The 19,338-nt window shown below is 36.2% G+C and overlaps 1 protein-coding gene across 1 annotated transcript; it reads left to right on the forward strand.

Moving 5' to 3' along the window:
- The first annotated feature begins 610 nt into the window (after positions 1 to 610).
- On the forward strand, positions 611 to 6,099 carry LOC110798851 (uncharacterized). Its single transcript, XM_022004050.2, has 4 exons — positions 611 to 1,051; positions 3,045 to 3,136; positions 3,603 to 3,997; positions 5,145 to 6,099. The coding sequence occupies exons 1-4, from the start codon at positions 902 to 904 to the stop codon at positions 5,165 to 5,167; spliced, it is 660 nt and encodes a 219-aa protein (XP_021859742.1). The 5' UTR covers positions 611 to 901; the 3' UTR covers positions 5,168 to 6,099.
- Positions 6,100 to 19,338: the final 13,239 nt, after the last annotated feature.

Raw genomic sequence — 19,338 nt, forward strand, 5'->3', positions numbered from 1 at the left:
GTGTACTGTGTATATAGGACTATGTTTTAATTAACAAATTAGAGAAGAAAGTCATTGAAGTATTATTTTAGTTCATTATAATCAAACTTTAAATTAGTTTAATAACTTATCACTTAGATGTCCACATAAGATATCGATAATACACTTATAAAAATTGTTAAATTTTTTATAAAACATTAGAACATACTTGCGTATATATCAAATCAGATTTTTAAAAATATCTGCACGCATTACGTGCATAGAATACTAGTAGAGTACAAAGTAAGGATGATTGTGGATCGTGTCTCATGCCGAGCTCGCATATGTTGGGCCTGAAGCACAACACACGTCAAGCCCATTAGTTTTGTGTTTTAAATAAATTTTCAAAAGGGCGGCCTAGGCCTGGCCATAGCCCTCATGCCCTCGTGTGGTCTCATACTTACGTGTCTAAGTCTAATCCCACTCAATTTGACGTGTTTTATCGTATCGGAACACGTCATGTTTGACTTTTTTCAGGTTTTTTCCCATAAAATACGGCCCGAGCATAGCTCAATTTCATGCCTCGTGTCAACTTTTGTGCGTCCCAACCTGCGAGTCATTTTCGTGATGAGTTGTGCCATGCCCTCGGGCCAACTCGGCCCGATGACATCTTTAGTACGGATCACCCAAATACAGAACTACAGAATACAACCGATGAGAGTGGGAAGAAACACACAAGTGATGTCACTGATTTGGGGTTAATGATTCTGACATTGCTCAAAGGCCGTAAACAAGGGCGCCCAAATTTTTCTATCTCATCCAAAGTTCGCCATTCTTAGTTTTCTCGGCTAACCCAACTCAAATCACCAGTCAATTTTCCATCTAAAAGACTATCCTTAGTTCCTTAGACACTGAATTAGTGAAACCATTGAGATTTCTGTAAATGTTGAAGCTATGGAGATGGTACCAAAATTGCTTGTCTGTCCACCCTCTTAAGACCCAAATCGCCAGCTCTGGTGTGCTCTGGGGTATTGGTGACATTGCTGCTCAGTACATCACTCATTCCACTGCACATAAACATCTTCCACTTCTGGTAAAGTTTTCTTTTTTGGAATTTTTGTCCATTTTTAGGAATTGATGCATTTGGATAGCTTTAATTGTTTGATTTATTTAATGTCTGCTTGAATTGGGGTTTTAGCAGTGATTGTTAATTGAAAAAGGTTGCATTACTACCTTTGATGAGTAACTTTTTGAATCTGGATAATTTGTTGGCCAATTAGGTTTATTTGGCAAAAAATGAACAATTTGTACAATGTCTCATTTACAAATTAAAATACTGGGTTGTTTTGGTTCTTGGATTTCTCAGTCAAATAATTGGGATGGATTTGGTGGATGTGAGCTAGGGAGGAATTATTTTTGGTATGGGTTGTAAATTATGGAGTAATTTCAGTCAAAAATGGGAACTGATTGGTCACAAGAGTATCATTGCCATTGTTAGCCTAATGCAACCAGAATCTTGGATTGTGCATTTGCCACTCTTCTGTAGTTTTCCGGTGTCAAGAACTTATGCTTTGTTGCAAGACAATATAGCTAGGAAATTCAGTTTATCAGTTTTTGTTTTTCTCTCTCCTTTCTTGCTTATGCCTGGCTTAGGCCTAAGACCTATGCCCTTGTACAACCAAAGGTCAGACTTGTGAAGACTTAAACTTGAGTAATAAAGGTGGATGTCAAACAATTGTCAACTTTTTTAATTAAAACCGACTTAGGTGGAGTATGAGGAGTAGTCACGTTTTGAACAACAACAAACTTGACTGCATTGAACTATTCTTCGTTTGATAAAAAAAAAAAACACAGCTATTGTCGGTCTAAAGAGAGGGGCTCGATTTTCCTACCAGTACTAGGTTGTCTTTATAGAGAGACTTATGAAGAGATAGGAAATCAGTATGCACAGGTAATTTTTTAGTAAACAGGCCTTGGCAGTTGGCATTGAGCATGATAATTTGCAACAGATATTACCTACGGTTACATTCTGAATAATTTGTCAGCCAAAGGAGTTTCCTGGGGTTCATTTAGATATCAACAGGTCTTCTGTTGGTCGCTAAGACTTGCTACAATTGTGAAATGCGACTTTCCTATTATAAAGGCCTTGCAAGGAGGGAGAGATGCCTGATTATTTGCCCGGTCTATTTGAGGAAACTCCGCAACTTGAGTATACATTACTCACCTTTTATGTAATAACGTGTCTCTATTTGTCTGTTCTTGTTGAGTATTTTCAGGCTGGTATAGCTGCTGATCAGCTGAAAGCTTTAGCTCATGTCAAAGCTACGTTAGTGTGTATTCTTTATGCATGTAATGTGGCCAACTTTTGATTGTCATACGACTCACACCCACATGACGGGGTGGCTTTCCGAGCATACAACCTTTACAGACTTACTAGATTAGCACTGGACTCAAAAGTTACTACAACGAATGCTTATTCCAAAGTAACTCTTGCTTGTAAGACCCTTTGAGTGTTTTCTTGATATCATTATGAAAGTTGGAGAGAGGTCCATCTAGGTCCCATGCATATTCCCCATAACTTGTATCAAAACTACCAATGTCCTTCGAGACCCAAGAGTCCCCATTATTGCCCCAAGCCTCCTAAGTGCAGCGAGCTGTATTATGTGAGATGCTATGGACGGTGTCAGGCCACCATACATGGCTTTCCTCACTGATTTTGTCACTCTTACATACCTGTAATATTTTTCATCTGCCCTGCATCTTTTCATTTGTTGATTTGCGTTCTTTTGATGTCGATTTCTTGAATTTCCTTATTTTCTAAATTTCACCATTTGTTTGGATCAAATTCAATTAAAGTAGGTACAACGTGATTTATCTTTAAGTTTTGGTTTACCTTCATTGGCTTTTAAAAGCAAGATCTATTGAAACTCTGGTTACGCCTCTTGTTAAGTTGTTATTATTGCTGGGCAGTGGTTGTGAATGAATAGATAAGCCTACAGTTAGATACCAGCCAAAGCTGTATGCATCAATTAGCTTGTTTATTATAATCCTTCCATGTCGTTCTTAATCTCTGTTTTACGGAGCAGGACGGTGATGAACGCTTCATTATCAATTGGAAGCGTACTGCTCTCACCAGCATGTTTGGCCTTGGCTTTGTTGGTCCAGTCGGTCATTTCTGGTGTGTTTGCCGTCTCTTCCTCTTGGTTTTGGCTTAAAATGATGTTGTACGAGAGTTTAAAAACTATTTGATTTATATTCAATTTCCTATCCGCGAGGAAGCAGGCATTTCTAAGTCAGTTATATTTATTTCAGAATCTTTCATGCTGTTTACATGAGATTTCGAATGTCTGAAATGTTCATAGTTCTACTCGAGAACCATCACCTTGAAGTAGGATTACCCTTTATTTCATAAAATTTTGAAGTAATTGAAATCCATATCTTGTTTAGTTTCTCTTGATACCCGATTATTACGTGATTGTAATTTAATGGCCTGAAGTGGGGTAAGGGTGCATGATAGTTGCTCTTGGAAGGAGGCTCGTTCATGAACCACTTATTAATGCGTTTCCTGGATTTCTATCTTAATTTGAATAAAACATCCTGTTGAATTTCTCCATCTGTAATGTTTGGTTCTAATTGCTTGGCAGGTATGAAGGCCTAGACAAGTTAATTAGATTGAGGCTTCGACTAGAGCCTAAGACGGTGCGTTTTGTAGCGACCAAAGTTGCAGCAGACGGGATTATCTTTGGGCCCTTTGACTTGTTTGCATTTTTCACATACATGGGATTTGCTAGTGGCAAGAGTATACTTGAGGTGAAGGAAGATGTAAAAAGAGATTTCCTTCCAGCCTTGATTTTAGAAGGTGGTGCTTGGCCGATAATTCAGGTAGCAAATTTCCGGTATGTACCTGTGAGGTATCAGCTTCTATATGTCAACATGTTCTGCCTGTTGGATAGTGCATTTCTTTCGTGGCTTGAACAGCAGAAAGATGCGGCTTGGAAACAGTGGTTCGTATATTCTTCCCCCTTGAAGGACGAAGAGGGTAAGGACAGATGACCTATTGGTTCGTATATTAAAGTTGCAAACTATTCTTAACTTGCAAAATCTAAAACAAGAGTTGATAAATGCACAATGTCAAAATCTAAAACAAGAGTTGATAAATGCACAATGTCAAAATCTAAAAGCTTACCGTGTACGCCAATTAGGATTTCTTGTCCATCCTCAGAATAAGCATCGTGTACACCAATTAGGATCAAACACCCATATTAAGTAGACGAGCTTGAAGGGGAAACAAGGGATGGAACCCATGGAATTGCTACATATCCATCACTATAACTAGCCCAATTCCAATCGTTAGGCAAACCACAAATTTCGAGCCTCTTAACATTTCGAGTATGAAGATCATATTGAAGAATAATCGAAGCATATTTTCCTGTACCCAGTAGGATTTCTCGTCCATCTTTTGAATAAGCAAGAGGCATGAATAGTTTATTACGCCAACAATAACATTCTCGCGGTAAACCACAGAAGGATAAGTCAATCGAGATGTCAACCGAATTAGCCCATGTTTGTTTTTTCAGTCTATCATACTCTTTCATATCCCATATCATTATCTTTATCCTGTAAATATATCCAATTTCACGCATATTTATTTTTACTAATCCCTTAAAATAGTTAAATTATATGTACCCCAAACACCATCAAAATCCTCACAGTGACAGATGTAGAAATTTAAAATAGGGTTTACAAAACCTATTAAAACATACGAGTATTTCATACATATAGAAAACAAATTGATTTTTTAAATAAGAAAAGTAAAGGATTTTAAGGGGGAAATTCAAGAACCAAAGCTAAAATGGTAAATTAATGGTAGGCATGAGGATAGATTTGTATTTTAACAAAGTTAATTACACGGGAGCATCTTTAGCCCGCCCTGAAAAGTAGCAACCTGAAAAATAGCTGATTTAAATTGAGATTTTCAACCCGATTAATTAAATAGTTCGACACGAATCTGACGTGAAATTAAATGGATTAGGTTCAATTATTTTGTGGTATTAAATGATACGGAGTAGTAATAATACGGAATATGTAATATTTGAAAGAGAGTAGAAATTTGTTTGTATGCGCGCGTACCTGATGAAATTCTTCTGTAGCAAGGCTTAAAGTATTTATGGTTTTTTCCGATACAGGATTATTATTAGATATCCAATGAAACGCGTTATTAACGAGAACCATACTTGGATCACAAAGAGGTATTTTATTTGTACAAGGTTTGATGAATTTCCATGAATTGCTCTTCAAGCTATAAACACAGAATTCAAGTTGCATTGAAACGATCAAGCATAAAATCTTGTAATCGTGATTAATGCAATCGTAACCAAACCCAACCTTATCCATACCGAGTCGTCTTTTCATTGTGGCTCGAATTGGTAACAATAACTCTGGTAAGACGTTAGAGGCGCCAGTTGCCGGGTTGTAAAGCGAAAACCTTCTAGAATTCAGATCATTGCCAAATTCCTGGAAGCAAAGCAAGCCATTACAAGACCCAACAAGTGCAACTGATTTAGATGACTTAGGAAAACGAGTTAGTTTCTTGAGCTCTTCATTAGAATGGAAATTTAAAGAGTACGAAAGAGACGAGCGACGACCATATAGGATTACGGAACCACTCGGGTTTTTCTTATTATTCTCAAGGAGATTCAGCGTGTGAGACTTGATGAATTTCGGGTGATCAATGATTTCGTCACGCCAACGCTTGCAAACGCATCGACAACAGAGAAGTTGTTTCACGGTATGTAATTTTGACAGGATTATTGATTCCACCTCCGATGGAAGGGAGATAGAACTTGGTGCAACAGTATCGTCTTTTCCCTTTGACATGATTCAAGTTTTTTTTTTTTTTTTTTTTGTTGTTGTTGTTGTGGTAGACATTAATCTCAACAGTATTTATACATAATACGGAGTACATTTCAAATACCTAATACAATATTATTGGTTTACGCAAATTCTTATTTACAAGGGTTGTACAATAAATATTGTACACCGGAGTAAAAGTTAACTCAAAATACTTAAAAGTTAAGCTTATATATATAAAAGTTATCTATTTTTTAGTGATTTTTTTTTCATTTTAATAAAACTTATTTTTTAAAAATCACTAACAATATATAAAATTATTCATTTAACCCTTTAAAAATATTTATCTATCAACTTTTTTTACTAATATAAAAGTTAATCAAAACTAGGTTAAAGTTGCCAAAAAATGAGTAAAAGTTATATTGGTGTACAATAAATTTATTGTACACCTTGTGCGCGCAAGACCTTTTGATCGGTTTATCACAATATTTTCTAATTATTCTATCTCAAAATTTAGGATTACTAGATTTTAGCCCGTGCGATGCACGGATTCTATTAAATTGTTATTTTTAAATAAAAATTAGACTTTAGCCCGTGCGATGCACGTTTTCTATTAAATTATTACGTTAAAATAAAATTCCTACATATATCAACTACTATATTTCATACAATTTCATTAAATTGATTTTTTTATTTTGGATTGAATTTCATTTTAGATTTTTTTTAAATTATTATAGTGTTTGATTTCCGATGAAATTGTATATAAGAAATATTAATAATTATTTAATAAAAATATTTACGTGGCACCTAATTATTTATCTACGTAGCATTCGACTTTTTAATTCAAAAATAATTTTGAAGTCTTATTTTTCATTGGCTGGAACCATTAGATTTCCTACATGGCACTCTAATATTGGATTAATGTTTGATTTTGGATTGAATTTTATTTTAGATTAGTGTTTGATTTTGAATGAATTTTATTTTAGATTTATTTTTTAATTATTAGAGCGTTTGATTTTGGATGAAATTGTATATATTAGTAATTAATTAATTAATTTAAATATCTACGTGGCACCTAATTAATTATCTTACGTGGCAATCGATTTTTTTAATTCAAAAATAAATTAGAAATCTTATTTTTCATTGGCCGAAACCATTAGTAATCCTAGGTGGCGCTCTAATAGTTCAGCAAATATGCCTCCTTTATATATGTATATATATTCTATGTATATACCACTTTTATGTATTAGATTAGATTAGTTTTTGATTTTGCATTGAATTTCATTTTAGATTTTTTTTTATTACGAAAGTGTATGTTTTTTGATGAAATTGTATATGCGTAATGTTAATAGATAATTAATAAAAAAATATACGTGAAAGTTAATCATTTCTTTACGTGGCACCCGAAATTTTTAATTCAAAACTAATTTTGAAATCTTATTTTTCATTGGCCGAAACCATTAGATTTTTCTATATGGCGCTCTAATATTGGATTAATGTTTGATTATAAATTGAATTTTATTTATTTTATTTTAGATTATTGTTTCATTATGGATGAATTTTATTTTAGATTTATTTTTTAATTATTAGAGTGTTTGATTTTAGACGGAGTTGTATATATTAGTAATTAATTAATTAAAATATCTACGTGGCACCTAATTAATTATCTACGTGGCAATCGATTATTTTTTAATTATTAGAGTGTTTGATTTTGGATGGAGTTGTATATATTAATAATTAATTAATTATAATATCTACGTGGCACCCAATTAATTATCTACGTGGCACTTGATTTTTTTAATTCAAAAAGAAATTAGAAACCTTATTTTTCATTGGCCGAAACCATTAGTAATCCTAGGTGGCGTTCTAATCTTTCAGCAAATATGCCTCCTTTATATATGTATATTAGATTAGATTAGACTTTAAGGTACGTTCCCTAATTATACTAGACTTGTAGTGTTTGACAACTTCAAGTTAATTTAATCAATAAGCCCGACAAAGTTTTTAATTTCTTCAAGTAAATGAAACAGACTCGAACAACTTCATGTTTAGCTCATTTAGCGGGTATTTGGTTCACACATTGGTATACAAGTCAATCTTGAAAGGGGCTGAAATTTTTGTTGTTTTTAAGTTTCAATTATAAATTTTCCTATTACTAGATTAGGTATGCATGCACGGAGTATTGGACTGCAATATTAGAGTATGCAATTCATATCTACAACGTATTACATGTTTTATATGCTTGTTAATTGACCAAAATATTCGATATACTAATAGGATGATTTGACCAAAATATTGAGTAAATATATTTTCAAATATTACGAATAATTATTTTTAGCAAATTATTTATACGTGACATATATTATTTATAAATCTTTAAACAAATTTTTTTTCCATATATAAACCGTAACACTACAAGAATTCGTATTTTTTATGGCAACTAATAACGACGGGTAAAAATCCCGTCGCAAAAGAGATTTTGCGACGGGGATAACAACCCAACAATGACGGGAACAACCGTCGCAAATGTCTTTTACGACGGGTTAACGACGGCCCCCTTTTATGACGGGCACGCGACGAAAAATCCCGTCGTTAATCAACAATTATTGGCCTTTAGCGACAGGATTTTCCGTCGTTAATAGTACAATTTCTAGTAGTGTAAATAAAAAAAAATAGAAATATTTTTGGGAAAATTTTGCACCATGAGATGACGTGTTTTATTCATGATGTATGTTTTAGTATCATGTAACTAGTATAGTACCCGTGCGATGCACGATTTATAATTAAATATAAATTTACATTAAATATGATACACAATTATCACCAAAATATAGCTTATAGATATTCTCCAAAATAAAGTGAATGATGGATAAATTTGTTATTGCTCATTCGGTGTCTTATTTATTGAAACATTTAAAACAAATAAGGTACATAAATAAGATTATTTCCATTCTCATTCGCCACTTGTGTCAAGTGTAAATTTACCTGATCCACCCTTCACTTTGATAGAAACCGACTTAATACTCGCATAATCGCACAATCAATCTCATTAGTCGATCACGCACTTAACACTTACCTATACCATTTACTTTATTCAGTTAAAGATGAATTTAAGGAAGGCAGAGCCTGCACATCCATAGCCGCCTACAATTCTCATCCACACCCCCTCCATCCACGATAGGAATGATATTCACCCCTCCCAATCCCCGTCTCGAGAGCTACAAAATCAAATTCGTCCTCTCTTCATCATCCCCCTTTCGTATATCCACACCAACCTCAAACCCATTCCGCTAGAGTCGACTTTTTTGTTTGTAACAGATTTTATGAATTTTAAAACTCTATTCTAGATTCTTACAACTCGTTTGTCTAATTAGAATAATTGAGTAAATAAACAAAACTTTATAATTAATATGTAAGTTACTAGTAAATTTATGTTATATACTCATAATCAATTAGATGAAAGGTTAGCGACGTGGGCAAATCCAATCTAAAAATCATCCTCGCCCTGTCATCCGCGACGAATACATTTTTTAAACCCATTACCCACCAAACTTTCTTCCATTCCCGTCCACTTGGGGCGGATACATGAGGGTCTGGGGTCTCCCAAAAAACCCGCCACACTGACAATCTGATATCCCTATATTTGATGAATAATCCACTTTTCTTTTCAACTACTTCGTAACTTTTAAATATATTGTCATAAGTTTATTATGATATTAAAATTGATTGTATTAGCTATAATATTGATAAGAATATTTAAAAGTGACATACATAATTAGGATTGAGTGAGTATTCTCAAATCCAATAAATTCAAACTCGCTCCATCACCATGGTGGGCACATGTTATCCTTATACCCGTCCACCAACAACAAATCTCTAATTTTTAGTCAACATTAAGAAATCGTCTACGTTTATTTTTTTCGTCAGCCTAATCTAAAATCGAAACTCGTCCCATCATCAGGTGTGATCCACCATTTACATGTATAAATTTTATTTTGCACGAAATTTTGAAGTGATGTTGCAATCATTTACATTAACATGTGAAAAGTATTTTGTTGTTGCAAACATATTGATAATAAGGAAATTAATCATCTAGATCGTATGGTTTTGGAAATTAAATAGTTGACTAGTATATATTAGTCTAAATTTAAATAAACATACCTTTTAAGACTTCAATAATATTATCCGTGCTCCCTATAAAAAAAGTATGGAGTACGATAATGAGAGTGTGACAAAAGTTATTATTGATATTTAAGATTAAGTATAAGTTAGGGATTGCCATAAAAAACTGTATGGTTAGGGGTTTCATTTTGTTAGTTAGCATAGCTTATAAAGTGTTTGAGACAACCTTGTTAAATATATTAAATCAAGAGTTAAAGTTTCTTATGCATATTCGTATTCATTATATGACAAAAAGTTTAGAAATTTGATAGTATAATAATTTACTTGATAGTAAAAGTTCAACTATTATACAAGATGTTCTCTATCAGTTATCAGAAATTGCATGCTAAGATTTTTCATTGGATTACAAAATACAAATAATAAACAATCAAAAGTAAATATTCGTTATACATATCCGCATCCTATATATGACAAATTATCTCCATATGTATTTGCCTCTCTTTTTGTATAGTATGGATTACATAGTTATAAATATAGATTTAAATTAAGAAATATATTGAAATAAACAAAAAGTATATATTTCGTAGTATAATCGATTATTACCATAAGTAATTGGAAAATTTGCCTAATACAACCTAATAAAGTTATCTATTTGCCAATTACAACCTCAAATTTCTAATTTTGTCAATTACAACCTTAAACTTGTACATCTATTTTAAATTACAAACCGAAATCATTTTCCGGCAAAAATCACCGAAAGATGATGTCATAACGTTATTAAAAAAAATTGCGAAGTACATAAAAAAATTATGAAGTACAAAAAAAAAATTACGAAGTACATAAAAAAAATTACGAAGTACATAACGTATAAAAAAAATCGATTTTTTTGTTTTTTTTTTTGTTTTAATTCTTATTTATCGATTTAATTTTTTTAATACAAAATATGTAATTTTTTTAATAACATTATGACATCATTTTCCGGTGATTTTTTTGGAAAATAATATCGGGTTGTAATTTAAAATGGATGTATAAGTTTAAGATTGTAATTGACAAAAATTGAAATTTGAGGTTGTAATTGGCAAATAGAGAGCTTTATTAGGTTGTATTTGGCAAATTTTCCTAAGTAATTAGAAGGTTTTAGGTAAAACATATACGAAGTATATTAATTATTTTAGCATAGGTTAGTTATTTATATTATAAGAGATGAAAATCAGAGAGCGACATTTTGCAACTCAACATCGATTTGCCTCTCTTTTAGTATAGTACTATTTATACAGATGTTTGTTAAAATTAGTCTAAAATATAATTTAATTGTTTAGCCTAAAATGTCTGGAGGATCTTTTTGAAGCAGTGAGTATACCACTTGTTATTTGCGGATCAATTTTCTTGTTTACTACTTCTTCCATTATTTTTAAACTACTTTTATTTTCCCGGTTGTTAGTAAGTAATTAACTTCAACTATTAATATCAATTAGTAAAAATTATTTTAAAAAATGGTAGTATTTTGTAAGTATTTATACATATCCAGCAAAATGATACTTAACACATGACTATATTCATCATACAATATTAATAATCACCAAAAAAAACATAAAAAGTAGAAAAATGTGTGATTGGTGTGAATATAATAGCTAGTGTAATTATCAAAGAGTTGCATCTAAGTAATTGAACAATTACGTAATTGAGGCATTACACAAGAGTAAATAGATTAAATTACACTAGTTTTGCTCATGTGTTTAAGGAAGTTACATAATTTTTTCAAAAGTAGTAAAATATTACTATCAATGGGGATTATAGACGCATAGTTATCAAATTTAGTTTTTAAATATACTACATATAAAATAGTACAGTCAATGGCGGTTATAATTATCGTATTTAGTTGTTAAAATATTATAGAGTACTATATTACTTTTTTTTTATACACTTTTATCCATACTTGATATATTTTCAAAGTTATTTGTATTCTAGTTATATATGTACTCCGTACAAATCAGTAAACTACTCTTAAAGTTTTATACAAATCGTACTACGTACTCTGTATAATGGATTAATATTTTATAAAAAGATAATCTTTAATTGGTTATATTTATTACCATAATATAGAAAAGATGATTTACAAAACATTTCCATGTGTAAAATGATTTTTTTTATTTTAGGAAAATAAAGTCAAATATTTTTATGAGGTGAAAGTTAACATAATTATTATAGAACCAGATATTTTAATTTTTTATAGTCTTTTTTAATATTATAAGAGAGGCAAATCAATGAGTGACATTTGTCATCACCACATTGATTTCCTCTCTTTTAGTATATTATATAGATTATATAGATGAATAGATAAATTAATTATGTATACAGATATATGTTATCTCTAAAAAAATAGGAATGGTAAATTATAATAAAGAAAAAGGGCAACTAGGAAATGGTTGTGTTTCAGTGCCCAATTAGCTACCAATTGGGTCTACTGCCCAAAAGCCCACTTGACTAAATACAACATAAGTCAACACCCACTAAAGGCTCCTTTCCCTACTCAAGCGGCCAAGGCCCATTAGTAATAAATGCCCTATTTATTGCCTTCACACTTACAATTCTCTAGAGAACTCTTTCTAGATCCGAACCAAGTACTTACTTAGGCATCGAAGAAGCTTTCCTCAAAAACACCTATGGGGCTAGTAATCTTACTCTTGTACAAGTATATTTGGGCTCCACGCAATCAAATAAAGCTAGATCTTCCACATCAACAAAAGGGCGTTCATCTGAAACCCATTGTTTCATACCCGAAACAATTTGGCGACGTTTGTGGACAAGATACTACAAAGCCTTGAAAAATCAACCATTTTGCCTTCAAAATTTAAAATCTCAACAATTACGCAGATTTAGAGTCTGAATCTGAAGCTCGTGCCAACTCCCAGCCGAGTAGGACTACGCATACTCATACAGTGGTCTCCAAACCTCCGCCCTCTACGAGGGAAGAGCTAGCCGCGACAATAAACATAATGCAGAAATTTCTCTCAAATGAAAAAGAGCAGAGCGCAAAAAAAAATGACCGCCGCACACACTAGTGGGCTAGACGACAGCTGGATTTGGAGCCACAACCAAGCGGTGAACCCTCCAGGTCTAACCGAACTCTCCCACCATTGACGGGAACCCATCTGGGATCTCGGTGGACTTAAGATACCTGGAACTCCAAAGAGGTAGCTCGAAATCAACTAGATTGGTTCAGGAAACCTACCCCTAGAACCTTCCAAAGCAATGGGACGCCCGTGAGTCATCCCTCTCGGATCCGAAGCAGCGTGCACCGCATGCTAAGGCCATCAGTGCACAAGAGGGTCGACGAATCCAGAAGATCCAATGAACGGCCAGAAACGAGCAGTCGAGCAGCAAGAAAAAGTAAAAGAAGGCGGGACTGAACTTGTAGCCCTCTTCGTACCCCCGAGGATTCTCTCACGGGAACCTCGGGAAGTAGAGGAATTGGAGCGAGGTTAGGAAAAAATGTAATGACGCTGAAATATTCCCCGTTCATTGAGGAGCTGGTCCTAGAGGATATCCCGAGGTCAGGCTGCCAGCGCACCTAACGTACAACGGGACGATCGATCCACGAGAGCACGTGACATCCTACGAGCAGCACATGTACTTGACCCCCCAATCCGAAGCGTGTTGGTGTAAGAGTTTCCCAACCACGCTGATCGGAGTGACGGGAGAATTGTTTAGGTCGTTGTCGAAGGGTTCGATTGTTAGCTTTGAAGATCTGCAAGAGAAATTATGTGTTCAACTCGTTATCAATAACCGAAGAGAACGAAAGATTTCCGAGCTTACTTTAGTGCAATAGGAAATAAGCAAGAGTCTTCATGACTTCATGGCCCGATTCATGAAATAATCAACAAACATTCCTAAAATGCAGCTTGACGTTGCAATCTTCGCGTTGAAGCATGCCCTTTTGGAAGGGAGGTTCCGTGACAAGTTGTCAATGAAGAACAAGTTTCCAATGTGCTATAAATGGCAGACGCGTTCATCAGAACTGAAGAATTCAACAAAGCCGCGGCAAAGTTAAAAGGTTCTTCGGAGCCGAAGGAATCAAAAGCAAATCAGAGCAAGCCCGAGGGCAGCTCAAGGAAAGGGAAGGAAAAGAGGGGTGCAAGGGATGCTAGCCCAGTGAAAGAAGGAAAGAAAGGCGATCTTCAACCTAAGTTCACCAACCATGACTCTCTCCCAAAAAGAAATCTACAGCCTCCACAAGCATGATGAAAAGTGGCAGAAACCAGCCAAGTTGTGGTCCAGATACATGAATAAGAATAAATGGTTCGAGTTCCACGATGACTATGGCCACTACACCGAAGAGTGTAACCAGTTGAAGGACAGTATTGAGGACCTCGTCCGACAAGGATATCTTAAGCAATACTTGGCTGACCGAAGAAAGGAGCGTTGGAAAAAGAAAACAATCCTGCTGAAAAACCCCAAGGACAGTCCCAAAAGAGAATCCACGAAGCTACGAGACATAAAAAGCCTGATATCTTAGTGGTTTCCGGGGGGGAAGGGGTCCAATAATGCCAGCAAAATCCATCTAAGAAGCCTTTCCCACTGAGTCAATTTCACCACTATAGGCGAGGAGGAGCCCCATTCTCCAAACATGACCTTCACTACCGTTGATTGCCTCGTTTCCAATACAAGCACGAAGGTCCATTAGTAATCTCCATGGATCTTAACAACCACAACGTCCACAGAGTATTGGTCGACGGAGGAAGAGTCGTCAGCATCATCTTCAGGAACTACTTCGAACAACTGACCCTCGAGGAAATCGAGGAATCATTGACAAAGGTTAGCTATCCACTGATCGGTTTCAAAAGTGCATCGGTAGTTGCCCGCGGGAAAATTACCTTACAAGTCACCGTTGAAAAAGGCCACGCTGCAAGGAACATCCGAGAAGAATTTCGAGTAATGGACTGTGATTCAGTGTATAAAGTCATCATGGGACGAACCATTATCCACAAGATGCAGGACAATCCATCCACATATCTTCAAATGATGATGTCTGTCTCGAATGCAGGCTTCGCTGAATGGATTAGAGGAGATCAAGAGATTGCAAGGTGAACTTGCACACACCGCTATCCGGAAACCTAGACTGCGAGATGGTCTTGAAGATGATGAAGACAAAGATGATAAAAGTCAAAACGCCTCGCAAGAGGAACAAGAGGCTAAAAGGAGAAAGGCCGGCTCGAGCAGTCTGATAAAACTCGCAGAGGTTGATGCTCGACCCAAGGGTACTTCTTCCGAGCCGGATCAGGAAATGGAGGATATCTTCCTCGAAGACGATTCTGACAGGAGCGTCCGAATAGGCAAAGGCCTAAGCTCAGGGCTCTGAATTGATCTCATACAACTGTTGAGAGATTGCAAAGACATTTTTGCATGGTCGGCAGCTGACATGCCAGGGATAGATCAGAATATGATTTTCCACAAGCTGAATATCAGTGTCAAAGCCCGACCAATCAAGAAGAAGAAGAGGAACTACTCCTCAGAGAAGAAAAAAGTCATCGCCGAAGAGGTGAAGAAGCTACAAGAAGCAGGGTTCATTAAGCCTGGCATCTACCCCAAGTGGCTAGCCAACGTGGTGATGGTAAAAAAAAATTAAAGCGAACGGTTCATGGCGCACGTGCGTGGATTTCACAGATCTAAACAGAGTCTGCCCCAAAGACTGTTATCCTCTCCCGAGGATAGACCAACTGGTAGACTCAACAAGTGGCCACGCACTGCTAAGCTTCATGGATGCCTTTTCAGGATACCACCAAGTACTCATGCACCCCGATGACAAAGTAAAAACTGCATTTATCACGAGTGTAGGAGTGTTCAACTACAAAATGATGTCCTTCAGATTGAAAAATGTTAGAGCAACCTATCAGAGGCTAGTTGATCACGTCTTTTCCGATCAAAAGGGGAGGAACATTGAGGTTTATGTGGACGATTCCATTGTGAATAGCATCAAAGAAGAAGACCATATCAAAGACCTGGTCGAGACATTCGGCAATCTAAGGAAATTTAAGATGAAACTGAACCGAAGAAGTGTGTCTTCGGGGTAAAATCAGGAAAAATTCCTAGGACTCATGGTAAGCGAAAGAGGAATCGATGCAAACCCGGATAAAGTCCAGGCAGCACTCGATTTTCCCGAGCCGAAGACAAAAAGAGACATGCAAAGGCTTACTGGTAGGTTAGCCGCATTGTCAAGATTTATCTCAAAAGCTTCGAATAAAGGGGCATCCTTTTTCGAAACTCTCCAACCAAAGAACCTACAGGGAGGAGAACCAAAACCAATAAAAAAGAAAGGCGTCCCGAGGAAAGTGGACCCTGATCTTATCTGGGAACAAGAGAAAAAGGAATCCTTCCAATAGTTCAGAACCCATCTAGCTTAACTGTCGACGTTAGCCAGACCGAAGGAAGGGGAAATACTATATTTATACGTCGCAGTTAGTCCAGGAACTGTGAGTGCAGTCCTCCTTCGGGAAGAAGTGGAAAATCAACAGCCAATCTACTTCATCAGCTGAACTTTAATGGGGTTCGAGACTCGGTATCCCCTCATCGAAAAAGTAGCGTATTTAGTGGTGGTAGCTGCAAGGAATCTAACTCTCATTAATTGTAGTTCTAACCGACCAGCCACTTGAAAAGGTGCTGGACAAGATTGAGAGATCGGGAAGATTGGTCGCCTGGGCCTTCGAACTTTCAGAATTCTTACATCAAGTATTAGCCGGGGACAACCATCAAGGCGCAAGCACTAGCTGATTTCTTAACCGAATGCTCATAGCAAGAGCTATTAGATGACACCAAGAGGACTTGGGAGGTCTACACGTATGGATCATCCACGGTCAACGGCTCCAAAGTCGGGGTGGTCCTAATACCTTCAGTAGGGAAAAGCATTGAATATGCTCTAAAGTTCAGATTCAAAGAAACCAACAATGAGGCAAAATACGAAGCTACAATCCCAGGAATAGAGCTTTGTCTATCCTTAGAAGTCGAGCATGTTTGCCTCAAAACTGATTCACAACTTGTAGCCAACCAAATCTGAGGGGAGTATGAGGCCAAATGGCCAAGCATGACAACTTACCTAGCAAAAATTATATCCTTAACGGCAAAGTTAAGATCCTTCAAAGTCATCCTCATTCCTCGAGGATAAAACGCACAAGTCGACGCTTTATTAAAGCTAACGAGCTCAACGCTCATCGACCTGAATAGGTCGGTCCATGTGGAAGTTTACCAAGAAAAAAACATCGATCTGCCTCCTCCTATAGTGTGCAATGTGCGTCCCAAACCGAGCTGGATGGACGCATTTATAGCATACAAGGAGAGGAGAGAACTTCCCGAAGACAAGCGGCTAGCCAGAAAATTGCAGAGATTCGATAACAAATTTATCATTGACACCAACGGAGAGCCTATGAGGAAATCTTAATCAGCCCCATTATTGAAATGCTTCGGGCTGACCGATGCAGACCATATTCTCAGAGAAATTCACTTGGGCATCTGTGGAAACAGTACTGGAAGAAATACCTAAGCACACAAGGCACTCTAGGCTGAATTTCGGTGGCCCGCCATGGTTTCCGAGGCAAGGGAAATGACGATGAAATGTCAAAAAATGTCAAAAATTCGCCCCAACTATCCACCAACCTGCCCGAACTCTATAATCAACACTATACATGTTGGGATTTACAGTTAATCTGATTAACAAAGCGAAAACAATCTCTATGCCAGGATCCATGTAAACGTATAGGTTAAGAAATACATACATTCGATGCGTATACTCCCACTTGCCTCACGAACACGAATAAGAACTCCGTGTATAGTTCCTCTACAATAGTCCACCGACATGTTCAGATCCGCCTTGATTCCGATAGCTTACATCTTCCACAAGGTATTTTGGATATTTAGGGAAAATCTCACTTTGGAAGCAAACTAAGAATTAGGGGTCTTAGTTTCTTCTAGGGTTAGATGTATGTTATTAGTTGTTGGAAAAACACCATTAGGTTATTATAATAGCCTTAGGTTATTAATAGCTAGTAACCAGCCAAAGGCTTTAACCCTTTACCGGCCACTCAAGCCCACACACTCACAAGCATGCGTGCACAACCACTAGGTCGTGGGCCGCGCCAGGCCAGTGCGCTGCTGCTGCCTTGCTTGCTATCCGCACGCACATGTGAGCGATGGCCATGGGCCTACTTCCTTGTGCATTTGTGCAGCGCTGCAGCGCCCATGTGCCTTGCGTTTGCGCGCTTGGCTCGTGGGCACCATTGTTGCTCGTTCCCTTTTCTTGTTGCGTCTTATGCCTTACGGCTATTGTTTATCGTATAGTACTTGACTATCCAATTTCGTACGATATGATTATTCGTTTCGCCTAGCTTACAAATATATGCAATACTATATACGATTCTGATCCAACATCTTATCGTATAAGTTTTCCGAACTAAATTCCCGAATATACATTAAATGAATTTCTGATTGATTTAATCCGGTGATCTGTTTTATGTCATTGGTGTGACCTTATAGGTTCAGTCAAGAGTAAGCTGCGAGCCTAACAAGGATTAGAACGTACTGATCAGAAGCAATGCTCCAGCTAGCTGTTGCGATCCCTTGATCTCACTGAATCAATTATTCCATAATTAATCTAAACCGTAGTATTGGACCAATGCACCTTGGGTGAAGGACACATTTCCTTTAGTCTCCCACTCGTCCTTTAGAAAAGTGTACATTCCAATTCCTTTGTCTGTTAGTGTTACTTACTGAGCATAAGGTAAAAACCAAGCCATCCTCATTAGGTCCAGAAGTGTTTCTTGAATTATTGAGTTCAACTGTTAAACTTTTATAGAAGGTTAAGCCTTAACCATTTTCAGCACGACAATGCATTTTCACAGTATCTAAATCTTCGATAGGTCTTATACAACAACAACACCATATCCTATCAAAGATAGGAGGACAATCCATTCTAACTTATTAACAACTTACTTTGATTAATATCTAGTCTGAATACTGCTTTTATAGTCTCCTTTTACGGTACGACGTTTAGCGGGCATCAAAGCGAACTAATTCTCAAACAAGCATTCATAACTACTCAGGTTTTGAGGAATAAGTTCCAATCACCATTAATGAGAATGACTTATGACATGACTTTAAACTCTTAAAGTGTTCTCATGGTCAATCCGATACGAACTCTAATAAGTATCTATGCAAATGATTTCTGACATCCATGTCCCATCTAGTTCAAGAAACTGAACTATAAATCAACTTTCAATCTAATCTTTATAAGTCATTGTTCGTCCAACCATTCAATGACCTGGATTAGGGTTCCTTTTGTGATTAAATAGTCAAGTTCACTTATGGCCATTTCTTTATCAAAGACTCTAATATTGATATCTCATTTGATAAATTGAATCA

Source organism: Spinacia oleracea, chromosome 2 (genome assembly GCF_020520425.1).
Source record: "Spinacia oleracea cultivar Varoflay chromosome 2, BTI_SOV_V1, whole genome shotgun sequence".
NCBI classification, from domain to species: domain Eukaryota; kingdom Viridiplantae; phylum Streptophyta; class Magnoliopsida; order Caryophyllales; family Amaranthaceae; genus Spinacia; species Spinacia oleracea.

Excerpts from the sequence above, each read along its gene's own strand:
- LOC110798851 (XM_022004050.2), top strand. The coding sequence starts at position 902 with ATGTTGAAGCTATGGAGATGGTACCAAAATTGCTTGTCTGTCCACCCT. Across the intron at positions 1,052-3,044 it reads ATAAACATCTTCCACTTCTG|GACGGTGATGAACGCTTCAT; the intron begins GTAAAGTTTTCT and ends TTTACGGAGCAG. Across the intron at positions 3,998-5,144 it reads CCCCTTGAAGGACGAAGAGG|GATTATTATTAGATATCCAA; the intron begins GTAAGGACAGAT and ends TTTCCGATACAG.